The 21,872-nt window shown below is 39.3% G+C and overlaps 1 protein-coding gene across 2 annotated transcripts in view; it reads left to right on the top strand.

The window, feature by feature from the left end:
* LOC136882149 (lysosomal alpha-mannosidase) overlaps positions 1 to 13,285 on the top strand; it is an 87,435-nt gene extending 74,150 nt beyond the window's left edge. The window contains exons 16-19 of one of the 2 annotated variants that reach the window (XM_067154693.2): positions 974 to 1,222; positions 3,308 to 3,406; positions 6,145 to 6,294; positions 9,980 to 13,285. In XM_067154693.2, the coding sequence (XP_067010794.2) occupies positions 974 to 1,222; positions 3,308 to 3,406; positions 6,145 to 6,294; positions 9,980 to 10,189 (708 nt within the window). In that variant the 3' untranslated portion in view covers positions 10,190 to 13,285. The remainder of the gene's footprint in view (positions 1 to 973; positions 1,223 to 3,307; positions 3,407 to 6,144; positions 6,295 to 9,979) is intronic. The other variant, XM_067154695.2, reaches the window with a different exon arrangement.
* Positions 13,286 to 21,872: the final 8,587 nt, after the last annotated feature.

Here is a 21,872-nt window from a genome sequence, read left to right on the forward strand (position 1 = left end):
TTGGTTGCCCATCTAAATATTGTTAAGCTCCTTTCATGTATTGAGTTTTCACGAGATTTGAAGTCCCGTTTTGATGGAAATTTCATATAATATTTCAATGGAATGAATCGCTTCTTGCCTGATATTGGAAAGGACTGCTATGTCATCTGCAAAGGCCAGACAGTGCAAGTGAATTCTATCCTTAAGTAGTCTGCCAAGGGTTATTCCTTTAATTTCTCTTTCCCAGGTCCTGATTATTTTCTCAATTATGAGATTGAACCGTAACGGAGATAATCCACCTCCTTGAAGGACCCCGGTGTTAATAGTAAACGGCTCAGATATTTTGCCTAGGACTTTAACTTTTGAAGTAGTGCCAGTTAATGTTTGTCTGATTAATGTCCTTGTTTTTTATCCACTTGAAATTTTTCTAGAGTATTGAATAGTGTTTCACGGTCTATAGAGTCATATGCTTTCTTGAAATCTACAAAAGTAATGACAGTTTGTCTGGTTTTGCATATTTGTAGGATAGTTTTAAGATTAAGGATTTTTTTCTGTACAAGATCTTCCTTTTCGGAAACCTGCCTGGTATTCACCAATTGTTTCTCAAGTCTAGTGAGCAGGGCTTTGGAAAATATTTTGTGAGCAACTGGTATGAAGCTAATTCCTCTATAATTGTTGATGTTGGTCTTATACCCTCTCTTGTGTAGTGAATGGATTAGTGCACATTTCCAATCTTCAGGGATTTCTTCAGTGATCCAGATATTTTCAAGAATCGAGTGCATTTTGCAGCTACGCTCTCACCTCCTATCTTCAGCGTTCTTTACCTGGGAATTTCTTGTTATTATTATTATTATTATCATTATTATTATTATTATTATTATTATTATTATTATTATTATTATTATTATTATTATTATTATTTTTGAAGGCTATTTCCTTTGTGTCAATCTTTGACATTGCAATCATCACTACTATGTCTTCTATCTGTTCCTAGATCCACCGACGCTTACTGTACGATGACTCCTTTGGCGTGGGCGAGGCACTGAACGAGAAGGCATTTGGTACAGGAGTGGTAGCTCGAGGCACTCACTGGCTGATGGCAGGCAGCAGGAATGAAAACGGGATGACTTTATCAGCCGAGAGTAGAGAACTGGTCCAGAGGAAACTGCTGAGTCCACGAGTCTTCCTCAGCACTTTGCATGATGTCAGCTTTGAGCAGTGGAAGAATTCTCGCACCATGGAGGTAAGTGTAAACTAGTTCCTTCCAGGTCTTGTTTGTTTCCAAGAGTGACTGAGAGTGACGAGGTGACGACAAAATAAATATACCCTTAGAAAAACTGAATGATTATTTTTCATCTAACTGCACATTAAATGCAGCCCTGAAACAGGAAGTTCTAGACGGGAATTACACAAAGACACAAACAGATGGAGAAAACATTTACTTCGAGCACCAACCAATTCACAAGTAAAGTTTGCTATAAAGTGGATAAAATCAACGGCAAAAGGAAATGACAGTATTGGAATAGAGATGATAAAAATTATTCTGGATGTGATATTACCCGCACTAATTAACATATTTAACTCTTCCCTTGTGGACAGCTCATTTCCCGAAACATGGAAAGTGGGCATTATACGTCCTCTAAAAAAGTAGTTCCCTCTCTGAACCATCTGATTACAGAGCCACTTTCTGCTTTATCCAAAGCGCTAGACTTATCACTCTTAGACTACATGATGACTTACAACTTACTTGACCCACTACAATCTGATTTTCGTCAAGCACACAGTACTATAACGGCACTACTGAAGGTCACAAACGACACTCGAAAAGCAATGCACAACAAGGAAGTGACAGTTTTAATACTTCTAGACTTGAGTAAAGCTTTTGACAGTTGACATTGACATTTTGCTCTCAAAATTGTATTCCCTCCATTTCTCAGAGAATGCCCTGCTTTGGTTGCATTCCTACCTGCATGGCCATCGGCAGTGTGTTACAGATACAGATAAACAAATCAACTTGGCGGTCCATATAGTGTGGTGTACTCCAAGGATCAGTGTTAGGGCCCCTACTTTTTTATATACATTAATATCTCATAAAACCTAACACACTGCAAATACTGTATTTATGCTGATGATGTACAAATGTACCTCCACACATCTCCAGATCTAATATTTTCGACCATACACAAAATCAATCACGATCTAACATCATTTTGTTCTTGGTCTTTGAGATGTGGTCTTACATCAAACCCACCAAAATGCAAGCCATCATCCTTGGATACCCGAAATTACTCGCAAAGGTCAATCAACCATAGATTCCATCTATAAGGTTATGTAATACTAATATACCACTCATCTCATCAGTAAAAATCTCAGGAGTTACTTTCGATGATGACGTCATGGAAAATTGCATATTACGAACATCACTCAGAAAACATTCTTTGCATTGCACATGCTGAATGGGTATAAATCCTTATTTCTTGAAAAACTCGAGAAAATGCTGGTTGAAGTTCTGGTTTTCCCTCATTTTGACTATTGTGACATGATTTATAGAGATGCTGAGTGCAAGTTATTGAGCAGCTTACAATGTGGTCAAAATACATGTGTGAGGTACGTCTGTAACCTTAGGTACTATTAGCATGTAACTTCTTCATATAACCACCTATCTTAGCCCCAACTAGAAATCCGTCGCACTGTGCATACCCTATGCCATCTCCATAAAATCCTTCATTCTTCACCTTACTTCATATTTCAAATACCTCTCATCTTACCACAGCCTTAACACCAGATCTACTAATAGATCCATCCTTGCTTTACCCACCCATAAAACTGCCATCTACGATAATTCATTCACAGTAATTGCCTGCCGTGAGTGGAACCTCCTTCTTGAAAGTTTCGGAGGATTAAGTGCTATTCACACTTTCAAGGAAGCACTTTGGAGACATTTTATGCACCAGTAAGGATCATCTGTAAACATGATTCTGTTACTCACAACCATTCTCTTGTCATCGATGCCCTGGTAGAAGATTAGTTTTTAAAATTCTTAACCGTTTTGTTTTTCAAATGTTATAAAACATTTATATGCTACCTCTATTTTTACATGTGGGATATTAGTTTTAAGAATTTTCCCTTTTATTATATCTAATTTATTTAATTTTAATTTAACCTCATCACTCATCATTCTTGTCTTATTATTATTTTAATTTGTATTTAATCTAATTAGGGTAATATATGTATATTTCAGTGCCTGGTTAGATGGAAGAGAAGGTTTGAAGGCCTTAATCTTGACAGGTAAAATAAAACATTACTAAACTAAACTAAACTTTATCAGGGGAGAACACGGAACGGGACCAAAGGAAACTCTGTAGTCTTCCTCGGCTCTATGCGAGACATCAGCTTTGAGCAGTGGAAGACTTCTCACACAAAGGAGGTATGTGTAAACTATTTCCCTCCAGGTTTTGTTTGTTTCTAAGAGTGACTTTATCAGCAGAGAGCGGAGAACTGGTCCGGAGGAAACTGCTGAGTTCACGAGCCTTCCTTTGATATTTTCTTTTGAATTTATCATTCATTTCCAGCATGAGACATTCTTCTTCTTTTTTACGATTTTGGCCATCTAAGGAGCACGGAAAGTAACCCTGTGCATTCATCTTAATCCTTCTTTTCTTGACTTCCAATTGTTCTTCATCCTTTCAGTTTGCTGTTTCCTCCTCTCTTGTGTCCAGATGTTATTATTACCCTTCCTCTTTTCCTTCTCCTGGAAACTTGAAATTTTGTAACAATCTTCTGAAAGGATGGAAATTCTAAGTTCCCAAGGAGGGAATTAGATATTTTTTCCACCACTAGAGCATGTCAATTTTTTTTTGCTAGGGGCTTTACGTCGCGCCGACACAGATAGATCTTATGGCGACGATGGGATAGGAAAGGCCTAGGAGTTGGAAGGAAGCGGCCGTGGCCTTAATTAAGGTACAGCCCCAGCATTTGCCTGGTGTGAAAATGGGAAACCACGGAAAACCATTTTCAGGGCTGCCGATAGTGGGATTCGAACCTACTATCTCCCGGATGCAAGCTCACAGCCGCGCGCCTCTACACGCACGGCCAACTCGCCCGGTCTAGAGCATGTCAAAAAACATATCAGATGTAAGGCTTTTCAGGCGTTTGCTCTATCAACAAGCGTTTTGTCTTAGGTCTGACACTAAACTCATCAGAGTGGGATGTGTCAGACCCTACCCACTGACGATGGGGTAGAGAATAAGAAGAATCCCTCAAGGAAAACTAAAATCAAACACTACAACACAGTAATCAAACCAGAATGCCACAGAATGCATGTTCTCTATGAAAACTGGTGAGAGAGAAGAGAGAGAGAAAAATGAAAGGAAAATTTGGGGTCCATTGGAAACAAAGGAAGGAGAGTTTAGACATCAGAGGAATAAAGATCTATATACGGATGAAGAAACTGACAAGCAGGGGTTACCGTGGGGTGTATTCTTCATCTACTACGCAGGTGTAGCAGGGGGAGAGGTGATACTCCCAGGTGGGGGATAGGGGAGTCCCAACCTGCTTGCCGGCGGACTTGAGGGAAATAAAGTACCTCTCGCGGACCAAACACACTACCCCCTGCGGGTGGGGGACGTAGATGAAGAAAAGCCTTACATCTGATCTGTTTTTTTACATGCACTATTGGTGGAAAAAATATCTAATTCCTTCCTTGGGAACTTAGAATTTCCATCCTTTCAGAAGATTGTTACAAAATTTCAAGTTTCCAGGAGAAGGAAAAGAGGAAGGGTGTATTCCGAATGGAAATACTAAGTTCACAAGGAGGGAATTAGATATTTTTTCCACCAATAGAGCATGTCAGAAAACAGATCAGATATAAGGCTTTTCAGGCATGTGCTCTATTAAGCAGTGTTTTGTCTTCTGAAAGTTGTTCTGTCTAGTATTACATCATCTGTTATTCCAATCTCTGCCATTTTTTTTTTTTTTTTTTTTTACTCCTTGGTTGCCATTCTTGCTCTTTTAAGAATGGTTAAACACTCGTTTTGTCAATCTACTGTTATTCATCCTCATTATGCGATCAAAAAATTTAATTCCCTTCTTTCTGATTGTGACTAACATCCTTTCAGTTTCTTCATCCGTATATAGATCTTTATTCCTCTGATGTCTAAACTCTCCTTCCTTTGTTTCCAATGGACCCCAAATTTTCCTTTCATTTTTCTCTCTCTCTTCTATCTCACCAGTTTTCATAGAGAACATGCATTCTGTGGCATTCTGGTTTGATTACTGTGTTGTAGTGTTTGATTTTAGTTTTCCTTGAGGGATTCTTCTTATTGTAGTTTTCTTGCTCTTCATCTATTTGCTTCCTTATTGAGTCCATTAACCTGAATTATTTCACCTACGTAATTTAAATTTATTAACCTTGTTGATTTTCCTGTACTCTGTTTTTAGCACTGTGGGTGAATCCCTAATATTTGACATGAATTTAGTCTTAATTCTGAAGTCCAACTTTTCCTGCTATTTCTTTCAGAGGGTTGATTTGCTCTAAGGCAGTCTCTATACTTCAGAGAGGATTGATATGTCATCAGCAAAGAATAGACAGTTTACACCAACCCCTTTGTGCTTTGAACCTAATATTATCTCATGATGCAGTCCTCTTTCTGTAAGTCTTTTTTCCCATACTCTTATTACCTTTTCCAGGACAATATTGAAAAGAATCGGGGAAAGACCATCTCCCTGCCTGATACTGGTTTTAATTTCAAATTCATCTGAGATCTCTCCCATAAATTTCACTCTGGACTTTGTTTCAGTCAGAGTTCGGCTAATTATATTGATTGATTTTGTGTCAACTCCAAATTCCTCTAAAATGTTCAGTAGCGAAATTCTGTCTACTGAATCGTACGCTTTTTTGAAGTCCACAAAAACGATGCCATAGATTTTGTTCTTTGTAACCCTGTCTCGTATTATAGTTTTCAGGTTTAGAATATGTTCTGCACATGATCTGCCTTTTCTGAAACCACCTTTGTATTTTCCAATTTGTTTGTCTATTATTGGTTCAATTCTATTATGAAGAGCTTCATTTGCTTTGCTCTGAAAGGAATGAGCAATTTCCTGTAACTGAAATGGTTTTCTGTTTAGAATCCACTGTAGACTGATGTGATTGTCTTTTCTGCCTAGTTCTCTGGCATGAAGGAAGCACTTCCAATCAACGTACAAATCCTCACCTTGGAGCCCTGGAAGAATGGTACTCTGCTACTACGGCTGGAACATATTCTGGAGAAAGGAGAAGATCCTCAGCTGTCAAAATCAGTCACCGTGGATCTACAGGTGAGATTCAGTATTTAAACTTGACTTCACCAACACTGTAAAATCTCTCTATCTGGAGTTGTATGTACCCTGCTGGATACCTTCAGATATAATTATTCTGTGCCTTTACTTGTCCTTAATGCTCCGAATGTTGGAGTTCAATTTCTTAGTATCTGAACTTGCCAGGTTGTGCGATGCTAGCACCGGAATCACTTTTGACGTTGGGACTGCGGGAAATGAACTTGTCGATGAAACTTTAATAGCAGTGATACTTTTACCACCTATCTGTGAATGTACCAGCTAGGGATATATGTTCTTGGTTTCATCTTAGCATCTTCGCATCCTGGGGATCGGAGTGGCTAGCTGTCTGTACTACCAATAAGCTGAGAGCAATTTAAGAACCGTACTTTTGTGCACAACAGATCTGATATTTGCTTGGAGGATTTTGGCAGAGAAACACTGGGAAGGAGTCAAAAGATCTAATTATTGTGTTTATGGACCTTGAAAAGGCATATGATAATGTTCCTAGATCAACTCCATTTCCGAAAATAGTCACTATGAATGGAAAGGTCATCAGTTAAAATGTTCTTGTTTTCTTTCAGGTTACTATGACTTGTAGCTAAAGTATATCATCAGCATAGCAAATTTTTTGGATTTTCTTCGTTGTAAATCTGATACATACATATTGAACAGGAGAGGAGCCAAGACTGATCTTTGAGGGAGGCCAGTATTCAATCTTCTCAGCTTGCTAGTCCTATTCCCTAGAACAACCTGAAAGAGTCTATTATTAACCCTGTTTCCAATTAATTGTACCATAGTTTTGCAGGGTAATACCCGAAGAAGTTTATACAGCAGCCCTTCTCTCCAAACCATGTCATAAACAACAGAAAGATCAAAAAAAACCAGCAGAGGTTTTCAGCTGTTGCTGAAAGCCTGCTTCAATGCATGTTGTGAGTGCAAGGACTTGGTCACAACAGCTATGATTCTGCCTAAAACCAGCTTGGTCAATAGGAATATGTTGATTAATTACAATGCTAATTCTGTTGTATAGTATTCTTTCAAGGAGTTTATAGCAACAGCTGAGGAGAGCGATTGTCTGTAGCTTTGTGGTATGTCTTTTGGTTTGCCAGGTTTCAATATGGCAAGGATTTTAGTCTTCTTAAACTCCTTAGGAAGAAAACCTGTCTGAAGTATGTGGGTAAAGAAGCACGTCAACCACCTTCTTGCATTTCGTCCCATATTTACGATAAATTCAGGATGTATTCCATCAAAACCTGGTGCCTTACCAACTTTCATGTCCTGGACAAATGCATGAGATGGATTCTTGCAATCAGCGATAATTATCAGAGATTTGTAGGGCTTGTGAAATCTGTTGCCAAGAAAACATCCCAAGAGGCTACAGGATAGAATATGCTCCTGGATGGAGTGAACAGAGCAATGCCCTATACAAAGATTTTCTTGAAACAGGTGCCCATACAACTGGTGAGGAGCTATTACGGAGTCTGGATGAAAATCTTAGTAGAGAGGTTTCACCTCTCTAGCCTCACTTACTCTTATTTTCAATATTCTACTCTATTTAGTCTTTGTCTCTTCTGGCCAGCCCATGTATTATGATTGTAATATTCAAGTAGTGTTCGGCTGTGTCCTTTCTCACTCTCAGAATGTATATTCTAGGCGACAACCTTCAGAAACTTTTACTTGCATCGTGTTCTAGCAACGTAAACAATTTGTAAATATTAGGTTAGGCAGTTTTCTGTAATAGATCAACCAGCCTATGCACGTTATTAGTTAAATGTGCATATTCAGGTAGCATGGTCATTCGACAGCAGAAACTATTTAAAGAGACTGTTTTTCGTTGTCTTTGTTATTCAAGTCTGGGCAAAGACAGCAAGAATAATTCAGTGGCTTGGTTCTAATAGAGCCATTGTCAAAATACCTGTTTTTGAGCTATGAGTATTTGAAAGTTTTGCTTATAGTTCTCCAACTATTTTTTCAACAACTAACTTTAAATAACTTTACACTTTCTTTGTGGAAATAATCTGATTAAACACTAATTTTTTCTATCATATTCTTTAAAAATTCCCATGTCTCTAATCTTTATTGGTGAAATGAAATGGCGTATGGCTTTTAGTGCCGGGAGTGTCCGAGGACAAGTTCGGCTCGCCAGATGCAGGTCTCTTGATTTGACTCCCGTAGGCGACCTGCGCATGATGATGATGATGATGAAATGATGATGAAGACAACACATACACCCAACCCCCGGGCCAGCGAAATTAACCAATTAAGGTTAAAATTCCTGACCCTGCCGGGAATCGAACCCAGGACCCCTGTGGCCAAAGGCCAGCACGCTAACCATTTAGCCATGGAGCTGGACATCTTTATTGGTAATTTTACATTATTGGCAAGGGCTTATTTAATTAAATGTTAACTGTTTGTTTAATACTTACCACAGACATTAGCCCTTTTAATATATTGTAGGCCAGGATAAAATGCCACAAAATTATTGTGCATAGCGAAAAGTGTTCACAAATAAACCATTTACTTTGTGTTGTGCATATCATCTCTTATGTATACAACAGTTTCCGAGGCCTAGGTAGTCTGTCATGTTCACACCCTTTGTGGCCTTTGTCTTTCTTTTGCCGATACCTTCATTTAGTGAGGTGCTGGACCTCTTCCATTTTCTCTCCAATTAGTGTTAATCAGTTGTACCGGTACTTCCTCTTAAAACAATAATCATCCATCCATAAACCCTTTCCAGCAGATCAGATGTGGCCTAGGCCACTGTAGCTTGATGCAGGTGTAAGGGACTAGTATAACTTGGAAACAATTCTCTAACCCATGGGTAAATAATGGAAATATCGAGCTGAATTATTCTTATTTTTCTTCTTACTTTTGGGGTGTGGCTATGAATTTGTTTACATCTGTTAGTATTATTATTTACATTGTTATGTACAGACTTTATTAGGTATAAATCATGATCGTATTATTTGTGAGGTTATGTCATGAAACATCTGCTGTATGTATATTAATACAAGTTTATTTAATGTAAGAACACATAATTAATAGCATATAATTTATTATTACCTGTATGTATGGTGTATAAATCCAGTGTAATGTTGTACAACACACTGTAATAGTCCAGAATAATGCATCTTCGGCACTAAAGAGTTACAGAAAATACCATTCATTGTAAATAGGTTATTGGAGACTATCAAAATTATGAGAAAACATGTGTCATATTCTTCTAGAAGCCTGGCCAGGCAATGTATATAAAGAGGCAGCCTTGGGAGTTGAAGAGTGTTGTTTAATGAGACTTTTAGTGGAAGTCAAGTATGTGAACTTTGTTGGATTGGTAGTTGGTTGACATGCAAGTGTTGCAGTCTTCTTCTCCTTCTTCATAACAGTGTTTTGTTCAAGAGGGCAGTTATTAGTAGTGTGACATGTGGGATGTGTATATCATTTGTAAACAAAACAAAACAGTACACAATTGACAGCATTTTGTGTGTGCGTCTTTGTAGTAACAACAAGCTGAGCTAATAAGAGCAAATCAAAAGATTATGGGTTCGTATCCCACTGGTGTTGAGTTGACCATTTTTGTTCTGTACTTAACATTTCTTCCGTGCATGCTTGAATGTACACTATTGAAAATGACCTAATATGATGAAAGTTTATTTCAAGTAATTTCTTCTTTTCCCTCTCTTTGCAGAAACTGTTTGCTCCTTTCTCGCTACTGTCTGCAGAGGAGATGAGTCTAGGAGCCAATCAACCACTGTCCGAGGTTCACAGACTGTCGTGGAGAATAGAACATGAGAGGAGGAAGAGCCATAAATCACGCCAGGCAACAGTACAGGACAGCTCTGGTGTCACGCTGGGCCCAATGGAAATCCGTACTTTCATCATACGAGTGAAATGGTGACAGTTACATACTCCTGAGTCAGCATTGTGATGGGAAAGACAGTCTGTCTCGAAACCAAATCCGCGCACACCAAACACAACTGAAAATGGTGCTGTGGCATTATCTCCCATAAAATTACCAATCATGCCTTTTCTGTGGCTTTAGCGACTGTGAGAACATTACGTATGTGAGAAGTGGCCATCTTAATTCCACTCTTCCCTCACACTTTATTACAGACTTAGTCTTGGCTATTGAGGCAGCATCTACTCTACTCTGTAAATCTTGTCCATGCCTTGGTTACTCCTACTGTTCTTACCACCTACACTTCTCTCAAATACTAACTGAACATATCCTGGGTGTCTTAAGAATTATCCTATTATTCTCTCTTCTTCTGGTTGAATTTCACCAGATCGTTCTCCTCTCTGGAACTCTATTCATTACCACTTCATTTGTGATCAGGTCAGTTCATTCAACATCCAACATTTTTCTGTAACACCACATTTCTCTTTCTTTCCGTCCGGCTCCATGGCTAAATGGTTAGCGTGCTGGCCTTTGGTCACAGGGGTCCCGGATTCGATTCCCGGCAGGGTCGGGAATTTTAACTATCATTGGTTAATTTCACTGGCACTGGGGCTGGGTGTATGTGTCGTCTTCATCATCATTTCATCCTCATCACGACGCGCAGGTCACCTACGGGTGTCAAATTGAAAGACCTGCACCTGGCGAGCTGAACATGTCCTCGGACACTCCCGGCACTAAAAGCCATACGCCATTTCATTTCATTTTCTTTCTTTCTGAGCTATGATGATTAGAGTCCCCATTTCTAGGCAGTAGTAGGGTAGAATGCAAACGTATTGAAGCAGAAAACAAGTATAGTCTTCCCTACACAACGGTTATGTTATGATACTTGCATAAACTTAGGAGTAAGGCCCATCGAAACCCCTGAAATTTATGTTTCTCTTGCTACACAACGGAAGAACAGGCTGGACGACACTTCCTAATAACCAAATTAGTGTGCGTTCTAACCTGTTACTGCCTAAAAATCCAGAGTTTAGTGATGATAGATTGCTGTAAAGACACAAACATGACGTAATCTTCTCACATAATTTGGGAAGATGTGTCATCTGTCTTGAAAACTGATTCTTACAATATACTCCATAATGTATAAGCTATAAATTTCATTATAAGAAATAAATTAACCTTTTCAATACAATATATCAATTAAAAAAATATTACATCAGTCTTGGGACTAGTTTCAGCCATTGAGTGGCCATCTTCAGCCAAAATAAAATTAAACAGATAAATGAACTGGATTAAAGCCACTATATATATATATAATAAAGCCAAGCTTTCAGCAAAATTGCATTGGCCTTCATCAGGGCATGTGAAGTTTTGCCTCCGACAGCGAGCAAAGAAATTCTCCGAAGGAACGTGGAAGTCATGCCCGTACTATCCACGGCGTACCCCACTACCCCACTAACTGGACTCAAGGATTGTGGCGCTGTGCTGTGGTGGTTGGGAGGGAAGTTTCTGATTCACCGCCCTCTGTCGACAGTTTGAGTGCATCCCGCTGTTTCATGGTGGTGTTACGCATGTATTTCTGCAGTACAGGTCTCCATGTATTTGATAACTTGAAGCCGTCTTCCCTGTTGATGTTATTTGGGCGCAGCTCTATCTCTATGGCTTCCCTCACAAGACGAGCATAGAAGTCTTTTACAGGTGTGATGACCTTCACCTGGTCAAAGAGGATTTCAGGGTCTGTACTGTAGAAATGTTCTGCAGTACAGACCATGAGGTCACCAACTTCCAGAGACCCATGAAAGTCAGATGTAATGCCGAACACAAGTTTTCATCTCGGGAGTATATTGCATACATATATTATCATTATAGACTGTTATGTCTTTCAGTGTCTGGCCCCATGGCTAAATGGTTAGCGTGCTGGCCTTTGGTCACAGGGGTCCTGGGTTCGATTCCCGGCAGGGTCGGGAATTTTAACCATAATTGGTTAATTTTGCTGGCACTGGGGTTGGGTGTATGTGTTGTCTTAATCATAATTTCATCCTCATCACGACGCACAGGTCACCTACGGGTGTCAAATCAAAAGACCTGCACCTGGCGAGCCGAACTTGTCCTTGGACACTCCCGGCACTAAAAGCCATACGCCATTTCATTTTTGTTATGCCTTTCAGTGTTCAGTCTGCATATTACAAAGGTTAATAATATTAATTAAACAATAATAATAATAATAATAATAATAATAATAATAATAATAATAATAATAATAATAATAATAATAATAATAATAATATTAATATCCATTAAGGATAATACTGTTTATGTCCGTAACTGTGTTTGATTTTAAACTGAATTTATCTGGTAGACCTATATTTAAAATCATCCCAATCCCTTTCCAGGCTTCCCTTGTCACTATTAGGGTTTCGAAGTTCTCTCTGTCGTTCCATAGGAAAGTTCGGGTTTGAACTTCAGAAATGAGCACTTTCATCTCTTCTCTTGTTAGTTCACTAACAGTCATTGCGAGCGGCGCAGCTGAAATCTCAAACAGGAGTGAACGGCTAGCGACGAGTAGTGTTGTCCTTGAACCAACTTTCCCTCCAAAATGATGCGCCGCTGGTACTGTGGCCACATGCATTTGCTAACACAGGTTTGAGTTTCATCTATGCCACCACACAACGCAATGCTCCTCTCGCCGTTTGCACTGTGGCCGAAGCCTAAGAGGTACTTTCTGTAGGAAGACTTGAAAGACTCTAATGAGTTACTGCTGTGGATGTTATGTGGAACAGAGTTCCATAATCTAGTTCCCGTTGCAATAAATGAGCGATTAAAGGCAGCTGACCTGCTAAAGGGAATGGCAAGAGTAGTAACAGAGTGGTGAAAAGAGGAAAGGTATGTAAAGTTTGATGAAAGGTACTGGGAAGCTCTCTCAGTAAGTGATCTGAACACCAACATGGCTACATGATGATTTCTGTGTTTTCAAATTTTGTCATACCGAGCTCAATAGCTGCAGTCGCTTAAGTGCAGCCAGTATCCAGTATTCAGGAGATAGAAGGTTCGAACCTCACTGTCGGCGGCCCTGAAATTTTTTTTTTCCGTCCACTTCCTTCCTGTCCCATCATCGCCATAAGACCTATCTGTGTTGCTGTGACGTAAAACAAGTAGCAAAAAAAAAAAAATTGTCATAGTGTCATAGTGTAACAAAAATATAAATCTGATGCAGGAATTCATATGTAAATATTCCCCCCCAAACAAATGCCTTCCTTGCTTCTATGATTACATACTTACTGATTAGTAGATTTTTCTTGCTGTGAAAGTCTTTCAGCCATAAATAGAAATCCTAGTCACTATTCATAGTTATTTTTATTCATTCATTATTCCTGTCTTCATCTGGCTTTCTCTATACCCAACCCTTCCCACATCAAGACTGACGATCTGTTAAGATGGTCTCTCAATGCATGTTGAAGCCCGCTCTTGTGATTGTGGGGGGGAGAGAAGAACTGGGATTGATGAGCGGAGAGTTCATCTGTGTCAAAATGGCATTATATGAAGAGGAGCAGGGTCCATTATTAGGAAATTAGGGCAGAAAAAAGTCCATTCGACATTCTATGTCGTAAAATATCTGTGGTGAAACGTTTGGTGTTTATCCAACAAAATTAATTAAGCGTCAGGCATAGATCACCCCAGAGAGATACGGTTTACTTTGCTACTTAGTAGAGTAAAACAGAACATCGAAACTGACATGGAAGTAGTCTAAATGGCATCAAATTTAAATACATGCACACTAAAGCTGAGACCATATGATTACTGTTTCTTTTCAGTGAGTCTTGTTTTACATGACATAAACTTTAAAGAATATCTTGTGCAAATCCTTTGTTATTTAAGGAAATTGCTAAATTAATGTTGGTGGGCACAGATTTAGTTTCGAGACAGACTGAACCTTGTTTACCTCAGAAAAAGAAGACATGGTGGGATTGTACATAGAAATTACTTATAACTGAAGAAAATCGCAGCAATATCAACACAAACAAGTTACCTGCTTCTCCAGCAGGTTCAGTAACTGAGATGCCGGGTGAGTGTTGCTATTTCTTCCTTCTAGCGTGTTTCTGCTGATACATGGTCCTGGTATTCTTATTTTGAAATTCCATTAGATGCAATCTTCAAACAGTTGTGTGTATATCCTTATTTATTTTGTCTTACCAGTGTTTTCTTGGATCCCTAAATAGGCATTGCCCTTGAACCTCAAATCTGGAGGGAAAATGGGCATTGTTGCTGTCATTGTAATTGAATACTACTGAAACCAATATCAGCAGCATGATGGGTTTCTTGTACATATTTTCATTTCCCACTTTTTTCAAACTTTAAAATGAGCGTGATAATAATTAAAAAAAAAAAAATCTATGATCTCCTTCTTGAAGAAAAGTCCAGCAAGATGGTAGAGAGCAGCAGACGATGGCACATTTGTTCAGAAGTCCTCAGAAACTGAATAAGTGTACCCCTGATGATGACTGTTAAAAAGGAGTGAAACATCATAGGTGTTTGCAAGTTTTTGTACTGACTTGTTTTAGTCACATGTTATGAGAAATATGTTTTATCTTATTTATTAATGCTGGCATTAACTTGTGTGACACCAGCATATTTATTAAAGAAAATGAATTTGAAGTAGAATAATGTCTCTGTTGGTAAAATATTCATCTTGAAATGAGATTCTATATTCAACAATAATTAAATCTACAACCGCTTGAGAGCATTTCTGTCGTCAAGTTTAACGCAGGAATAAATCTGATTAAAGATTACATAAATGGCTTTACTATTAAGATTTTACGATCTATTATCTTTCTCTTTATTGCAGAAGAATTTTTATGTAAAATGTTGACAACAGTGAGCTTGAAAGCTATTTTGATAGTATATTTATCAAAACATTCTGTGCGAGGTATGAGAACTTTTATTCCCAATCCGTTATCTTTCTGCCTATAATACCGTAAAAGGCTTGTAAGACTGCATCAGAAGTAATCAGAAATTTATTCTTATAGAAAGTTTTTACAACAAATTCTACCAATACACAAGAGATGTTACTCCTGAACATTTCTCTTCTTCTACATCAGTAGAATTCTGGCTTGGAAAGTTGGCAACACTGCATTCGATATCTTTGATAATCCATTTTTATTTTGTTCAAGCCATGATGTGAACGAAATGTAGAAGGAATTTTGCGTTAAAAGGGAAAGAACTTTTTGATTGTTGTTTGTAATAAAATATATTAATTTTAGGGAAATGGTTTTGTTCTTATTTATTAACCTATTAACATCCTGTGTTATATTTTGAAGACAGCACCTTAGTCATTTAAAGAATAAATTAGCACTAGTCTGCCTCTGTGGTATAGTGGTTAGTGTGATTAGCTGCCACCCAGGGAGGCCCGGGTTCAATTCCCGGCTCTGCCTCGACATATTAAAAGTGGTACAAGGGCTGAAACGGGGTCGACTCAGCCTCGGGAGGTCAACTGAGTAGAGGGAAGTTAGATTCCCTCCTCAGCCATCCTTGAAGTGGTTTTCCATGGTTTCCCACTTCTCCTCCAGGAAAATGCCGGGATGGTACCTAAATTAAGGACACGGCCCCTTCCTTCCCTTTCCCTTCCAATCTTCCCATCCTCCCAAAGTCTTACACTCCAGGACACTGCCCTTGAGGCGGTAGAGGTGGCATCCCTCACAGAGTCCGAGGGAAAAACTGACCCTGGAGGGTAAACGGATTAAGAAAAAAGAAGAAGAAATTGGCACTAATAAGAAAAAAGTTTAAAATTACCTAAATATACAGAAAACATTAAACAGTCCAAGTATCCAAAAAGTGGATCAAAACTTAGTCTAACAAAACACAATTAAAATCAGTACAAGAACATCAGAGGTACAACATATGTGTGTTATGTAGTGGAACCATAGTGTTCTAATACACTTGTTTCTTTAATTGATAGATATGATGTACACGATTCCAACCTTGAATGGAACTGTCACCAGTCAGCCTACCAATCCCAAAAACTGTGGATTCAACACTAAACTCGGTCAGTTAGGACAACTTCTTTTTCACCTCTTCTCGCTCCCATGCCAATGGGGCTGAACTAGGAATTAAATGGCTTCCAGAGTGTCACAGTTCACCTCAATCTCTTCAGAAAATATAATATAGATTCAACACTAATATAGTTTTTTAAAACTATTTTTACATGTCACCCCGTCCTCACCCCCACAGTATTTTCCAGATAGTAAGTCATTTATTTGTGTGCCAAATTTGGTTGAGAGCTATGTTAGAACATACACACATATTTTTATAATCTGTCATTTTGGACATTTTATTTATTCACGATTTCTCACCCCCAAAAAGCCAATAGGGTCTGAACCTGGACTTAAATGGCATCCGGAGTATCGCTGTTCATCTCAGTGACCCTGAAAATTATGGGCTTGACACTGGTATTGGTCGCCTTGGATTATTTTTACATGTCACCTGTCTCCACTTCACCCCTAGAGGTGTCTTACCCCCACAGTTTTTTTTAAAAAATTCTTTTTTTACAGATAGTAAGTCATGGGTGTAAGAAGTTTGGTTGAAATTGCTCCATGTTATCGAGTGATTTATTGGAATATGCACACAAACATGCATCCATATATAACATAATATACCTGTAAAAATTAGCATGCTGGGCTGAGTGACTCAGGCCGTGGGGGCACCGGCCTTCTGACCACAGCTTGGCAGATTCGATCCTGGCTTAATCTAGTGGTATTTGAAGGTGCTCAAATACTTCAGCCCTGTGTTGGTAGATTTATTATCATGTAAAAGAACTTCTGCAGGACTAAATTTTGGCACCTTGGTGTCTCTGAAAACCATAAAAAGCTGTTAGTGGGACATAAAGCTAATAAAATTATTATTATCATTATTATTATTATTATTATTATTATTATTATTATTATTATTATTATTATTATTATTAATGACTGTGCTAGATTTTAAAAGTATATTTTCAATATAATGTTTTTGGTCACAGGGGTCCCGGGTTCGATTCCCGGCAGGGTCGGAAATTTTAACCATAATTGGTTAATTCACCTGACACGGGGATTGGGTGTATGTGCCCTGTTCATAATCATTTCGTCCGCTAATAACGGTCAGTGTTATTAGCTGCCGTCCTCGAGGGCCCGAGTTCGATTCCCAGTACTGCCAGAAATTTAAGAATGGCAGGAGGGCTGGTATGTGGTTGAAATGCTACATGCAGCTCACCTCCAATGTGGGTGTGCCTGAAGAGAGCTGCACCCCCTCGGTATGAGGTCACGAGTTTGGTCCGACTCGTTGGCTGAATGGTCACCTTACTGACCTTCGGTTCAGAGGGTCCTGGGTTCGATTCCCGGCCGGGCCGGGGATTTTAACCTTCAATGGTTAATTCCAGTTGCTTAGGGACTGGGTGTTTGTGCTGCCCAAAACATTGTTGCAACTCACACACCACACATAACACTATCCTCCACCACAATAACACGCAGTTACCTACAGGTGGTGGTGGTGATTATTGTTTTAAGAGGAAGTACAACTAGGCAATCATCCTCTATATAACACTAATCATAGGAAGGGCGTGAAAATGAAAGACTCCCTTGGCCTCCATACGTAATATCGTCGGGGTCGGAAAAGAAGCAGCGTTGACCCAGAGAGGTCGGATAGGATAGATGAAAGTGAGGATCTTGGCACAAGTAAGTGGAAGCAATGCCAGGACTCAGCTAAGGGCCCCTTGGTTGCCAACCCACGCTCCAAAGTTCAGAGCCGCTGGGGCCCCTTTTAGTCGCCTTACGACAGGCAGGGGATACTGTGAGTGTTATTCTACCGCCCCTACCCACAGGGGGAGCAGTTACCTACACATGACAAATACCGCCCATCCTCACATGCCTTACAAGGGCTCGGCTAGAAATAGCCACACGAAATTATTAATCATCATTTCATCCTTATCACGGCGCGCAGGTTGCCTACGGGTGTCAAATTAAAAGACCTGCACCAGGCTTGAAGATTTCGAAAATATTACGGTACCAAAACATTTTGAAGTCATATATTTATATTTATATTTATATTTATATTTATATTTATATTTATATTTATATTTATATTTATATTTATATTTATATTTATATTTATATTTATCCTTCTTCTTTATCTGTTTACCCTCCAGGTTCGGTTTTTCCCTCGGACTCAGCGAGGGATCCCACCTCTATCGGCTCAAGGGCAGTGTCCTGGAGCTTCAGACTCTGGGTCGGGGGATACAACTGGGGGATAACCAGTACCTCGCCCAGACGGCCTCACCTGCTATGTTGAACAGGGTCCTTGCGGGAGGATGGGAAGATTGGAAGGGATAGACCTTAAGTTAGGTACCATCCCGGCATTTGCCTGGAGGAGAAGTGAGAAACTACGGAAAACCACTTCCAGGATGGCTGAGGTAGGGAATCGAACCCACCTCTACTCAGTTGACCTCCCCAGGCTGAGTGGACCCCGTTCCAGCCCTCGTACCATATTTCGTAGTTTCCGGGGGTGGCAGCTAATCACACTAACCACTACACCACAGAGGCGGTCATATATATTTATTGCCATATTTGAATACTCTCTTACCTCATAAATGCTTACATACGGTACTTCCAACATTTTTAGGTCAAACACATCCGAGCCTTAGAAATGAAATTAATGTATTTGTAGAAGTGACAAAAATTAGCGAGGATCGAGAAGGCAGTGACTGATGATGTTCGCGAGTAATTATCTTGCTCAAGTTTTGCTATATAATAGAGGTTCGTAATCGTTACGTTAGTGTATGAGTGATTAGAAGTAAATATTTAGATCACCTACTACATTCTTGTAAGTAAGGTACCTGACGTTATATCCGTAGTATCTGCGAGAAGCGAAGAACTATACAGATAACCTAAAACCCTTTGTTGACCCACTCAAAATGGCCAGCTCTGTTTGTAGAGGTCGGCATCTATCAAATTCAATGAATGAAGAAAACAATGATATTTTTCCTCAACAGACACCAAGTAAGTCAACAAATAATAACAACACCGTAAATAACCCTCCACATCCTAACAGTGCATCAGGTAACCAAATGACAACCGTCACAACTAGGTCTAGTAACGAACGTAATTCAAGGGTAAGCTATTCTGCTGCAATACAGTCGTACCCCTCCAAAGAAGAAGGTATTGTAATCGAATATCATGATGGGATCAGTATCAAAGATTATGTGCTAGCTATAGGGAAACTTACAACCCCTAGCAACATTCGGTTTGTTTCACGGGGTATATCGAACGGAAGGATATGCATCTTTCTCTCCAGTAAGAAAACTGTTGAAGATCTGATATTGACAAACCCTAAGATCTTAATAAACAATTATTACTATTTAGTGTATGATGCTACAGTTGACAATCGACTATATACAAGTACCTAACACGCACAAAAATGACTTTATATACAAACTCCACATTAAAAAAGGTTAATGTGGGGGTCTTTTAGTCTTTTAGAGACGAATGTCCAGCTCTTCCAGCCAAGAGAGTGCCTCAGGGATCACTCGGTGAATGTCCTCGATGGAACCAGCAAGAGCTCGCAGAGGGCAGAATGTGCAGGATGGTTTGCACTTCTTCACCACAGTCACAAGCTGGAGAGTCTTTTCAGCCCCTATGACGCAGAGCAGAAGCACTTCTTCCTACTCCGCAGCGTATCCTGTTGAGTGTGGTCCAGGTGGAGCGAGGAAGCTTGAACCCAAGCAACTTTGTAGTTGGATCGCTGATGTTGACAATGCCATGAGGATGTGATTGAGACCATTTGCATTTCCATATTTCATCACGCCGGAAATGTGAATTAACTAATTCCTTTGCTGTCTTCCAGGCGGGTTTCCATGACTTGAGTCTCACTACGGCATTTTCATCTGTATCCTGATGTATTGGAAGGTAACTATTCTTCACTATCCTGGTCCACAGTCTAACAAGGGCGCTCTGTCGTCTGATGTGAGGAGGCTGAATGTTGCTCAGTAAGTTAATGGTAACCATTGAATGGGAGTAGAGCGCAATGTACGAGATATAATTCTCATTGTGCGGTGCAGTTGGACATCAACCAGACTAGTGTGGGAGCTATTGAGCCATACAGAGGAGCAATATTCAGCTGATGAATATACTATTGCTAGAGCAGTTGTTCGTAGTGTGCATGCATCTGCACCCCATGAAGTATAACCAGCTAGTCTACTCAGCAAGTTGTTACGGCTTTTAAGCTTAGCAGCCAACGTTGCTCAACGTGCGTAGGTTTAACCTTAAAATACCCTACACCTGTCCTCTGGGTGGTGCTAATAGAGCAATAACAACAATAAGATGCCGCCGTACTGCCCTACAGGGCCTCACGGTTATGACAATCAAGAAATCAACTTAACAATAAAAACAGTCCTTTTGAGGACTCGCATTTCCAGACCCGAACCTTCGGCTCTCAGTTAACAATCTGACAACTTAACATCGAAGGAATCAGTAAGGCAAAAAGTTAATACTAATAAACAATGCATCACTGGAAATACTATCCCTTCTAACCAAAAACAAGCGTATTATATTATCCAACGTATGTCCTGTGATCCCAAACTATGTTATCGAAGACGAATTGTTAAAACTCGGTGTAAAAATCATAACTGGAGACTTTCTACTCTTAAAATTTTATACAAAGGGAAAGGAAATATTAGGGATCCAAACGCATATCGTGGAATAGCTCTCGAATGTACTGCCCTAAAAATACTGACAAGCCTCATAACAAAACGTCTATACAGCTTGATTGAAGGATCAATATCGGAAGAGCAATTTGGATTCATGAAGGGAAAATCAACCCTCCAAGCGGTAAAATGTTTACAAGGGGATATAGAAGATGCATTAAGATTCCACAGAGGTAAACTACACGCTGTCTTTATAGACTACACTAAGACCTTCGACCTCGTGAATAGAAATATAGCAATCGATAAACTGGAAAAACTCACTGGGAAAAATTACATCACGAGGATTTTAAGGAACATTCTGAACAAAAATTTCATACAAATAGATGACAATGTTGATATATCACATCCGATATAACAAACAAACGGAGTTTTGCAAGGTGATCCGCTTAGTCCGCTACTATTTAACATAGTAACTGCGGACATAACTCAGAGCATTAGAACAGAAAAGGTCAAATTGTACGCATACGCGGACGACATGGTGCTTGTATCCACTGAGTTAGCGAATCTCCAGGAGGCTTTCAACAAACTTACAATATGGGCAACCGAGAACGAACTTCAATTAAATGAAAATAAAACTGTGTCAATGACTTTCAGGAAAGGAGGCAAACCGGCAGCTAGCGATGTTATAATTTATAAAAGAGACGCACTATCGATCGTAACACATTACAAATATTTGGGAATCACATTACAGACTCACGGAAATGTATACAGTATCCATGTCCGGGAGAGAGTTATCGCCGCTTTATCAACTATGAATAGTATACCGAATTTACGGAAGTTATCATTAAATACCGCGTTAAAAATTTTCAAGTTAAAAATCACTCCAATAGTGACATATGGTTTGACTTTAATTTGGGACCAATTAAGAAAGAAGAATCTGAAGGAAATCGAAAAATTAAAAGCAAGATTCCTGAAAAAAGCCTTGTGTATTTCAAAGTATACACCCTCACGTCTGGC

This window comes from Anabrus simplex, chromosome 10, assembly GCF_040414725.1.
Source record: "Anabrus simplex isolate iqAnaSimp1 chromosome 10, ASM4041472v1, whole genome shotgun sequence".
Lineage (NCBI taxonomy): Eukaryota > Metazoa > Arthropoda > Insecta > Orthoptera > Tettigoniidae > Anabrus > Anabrus simplex.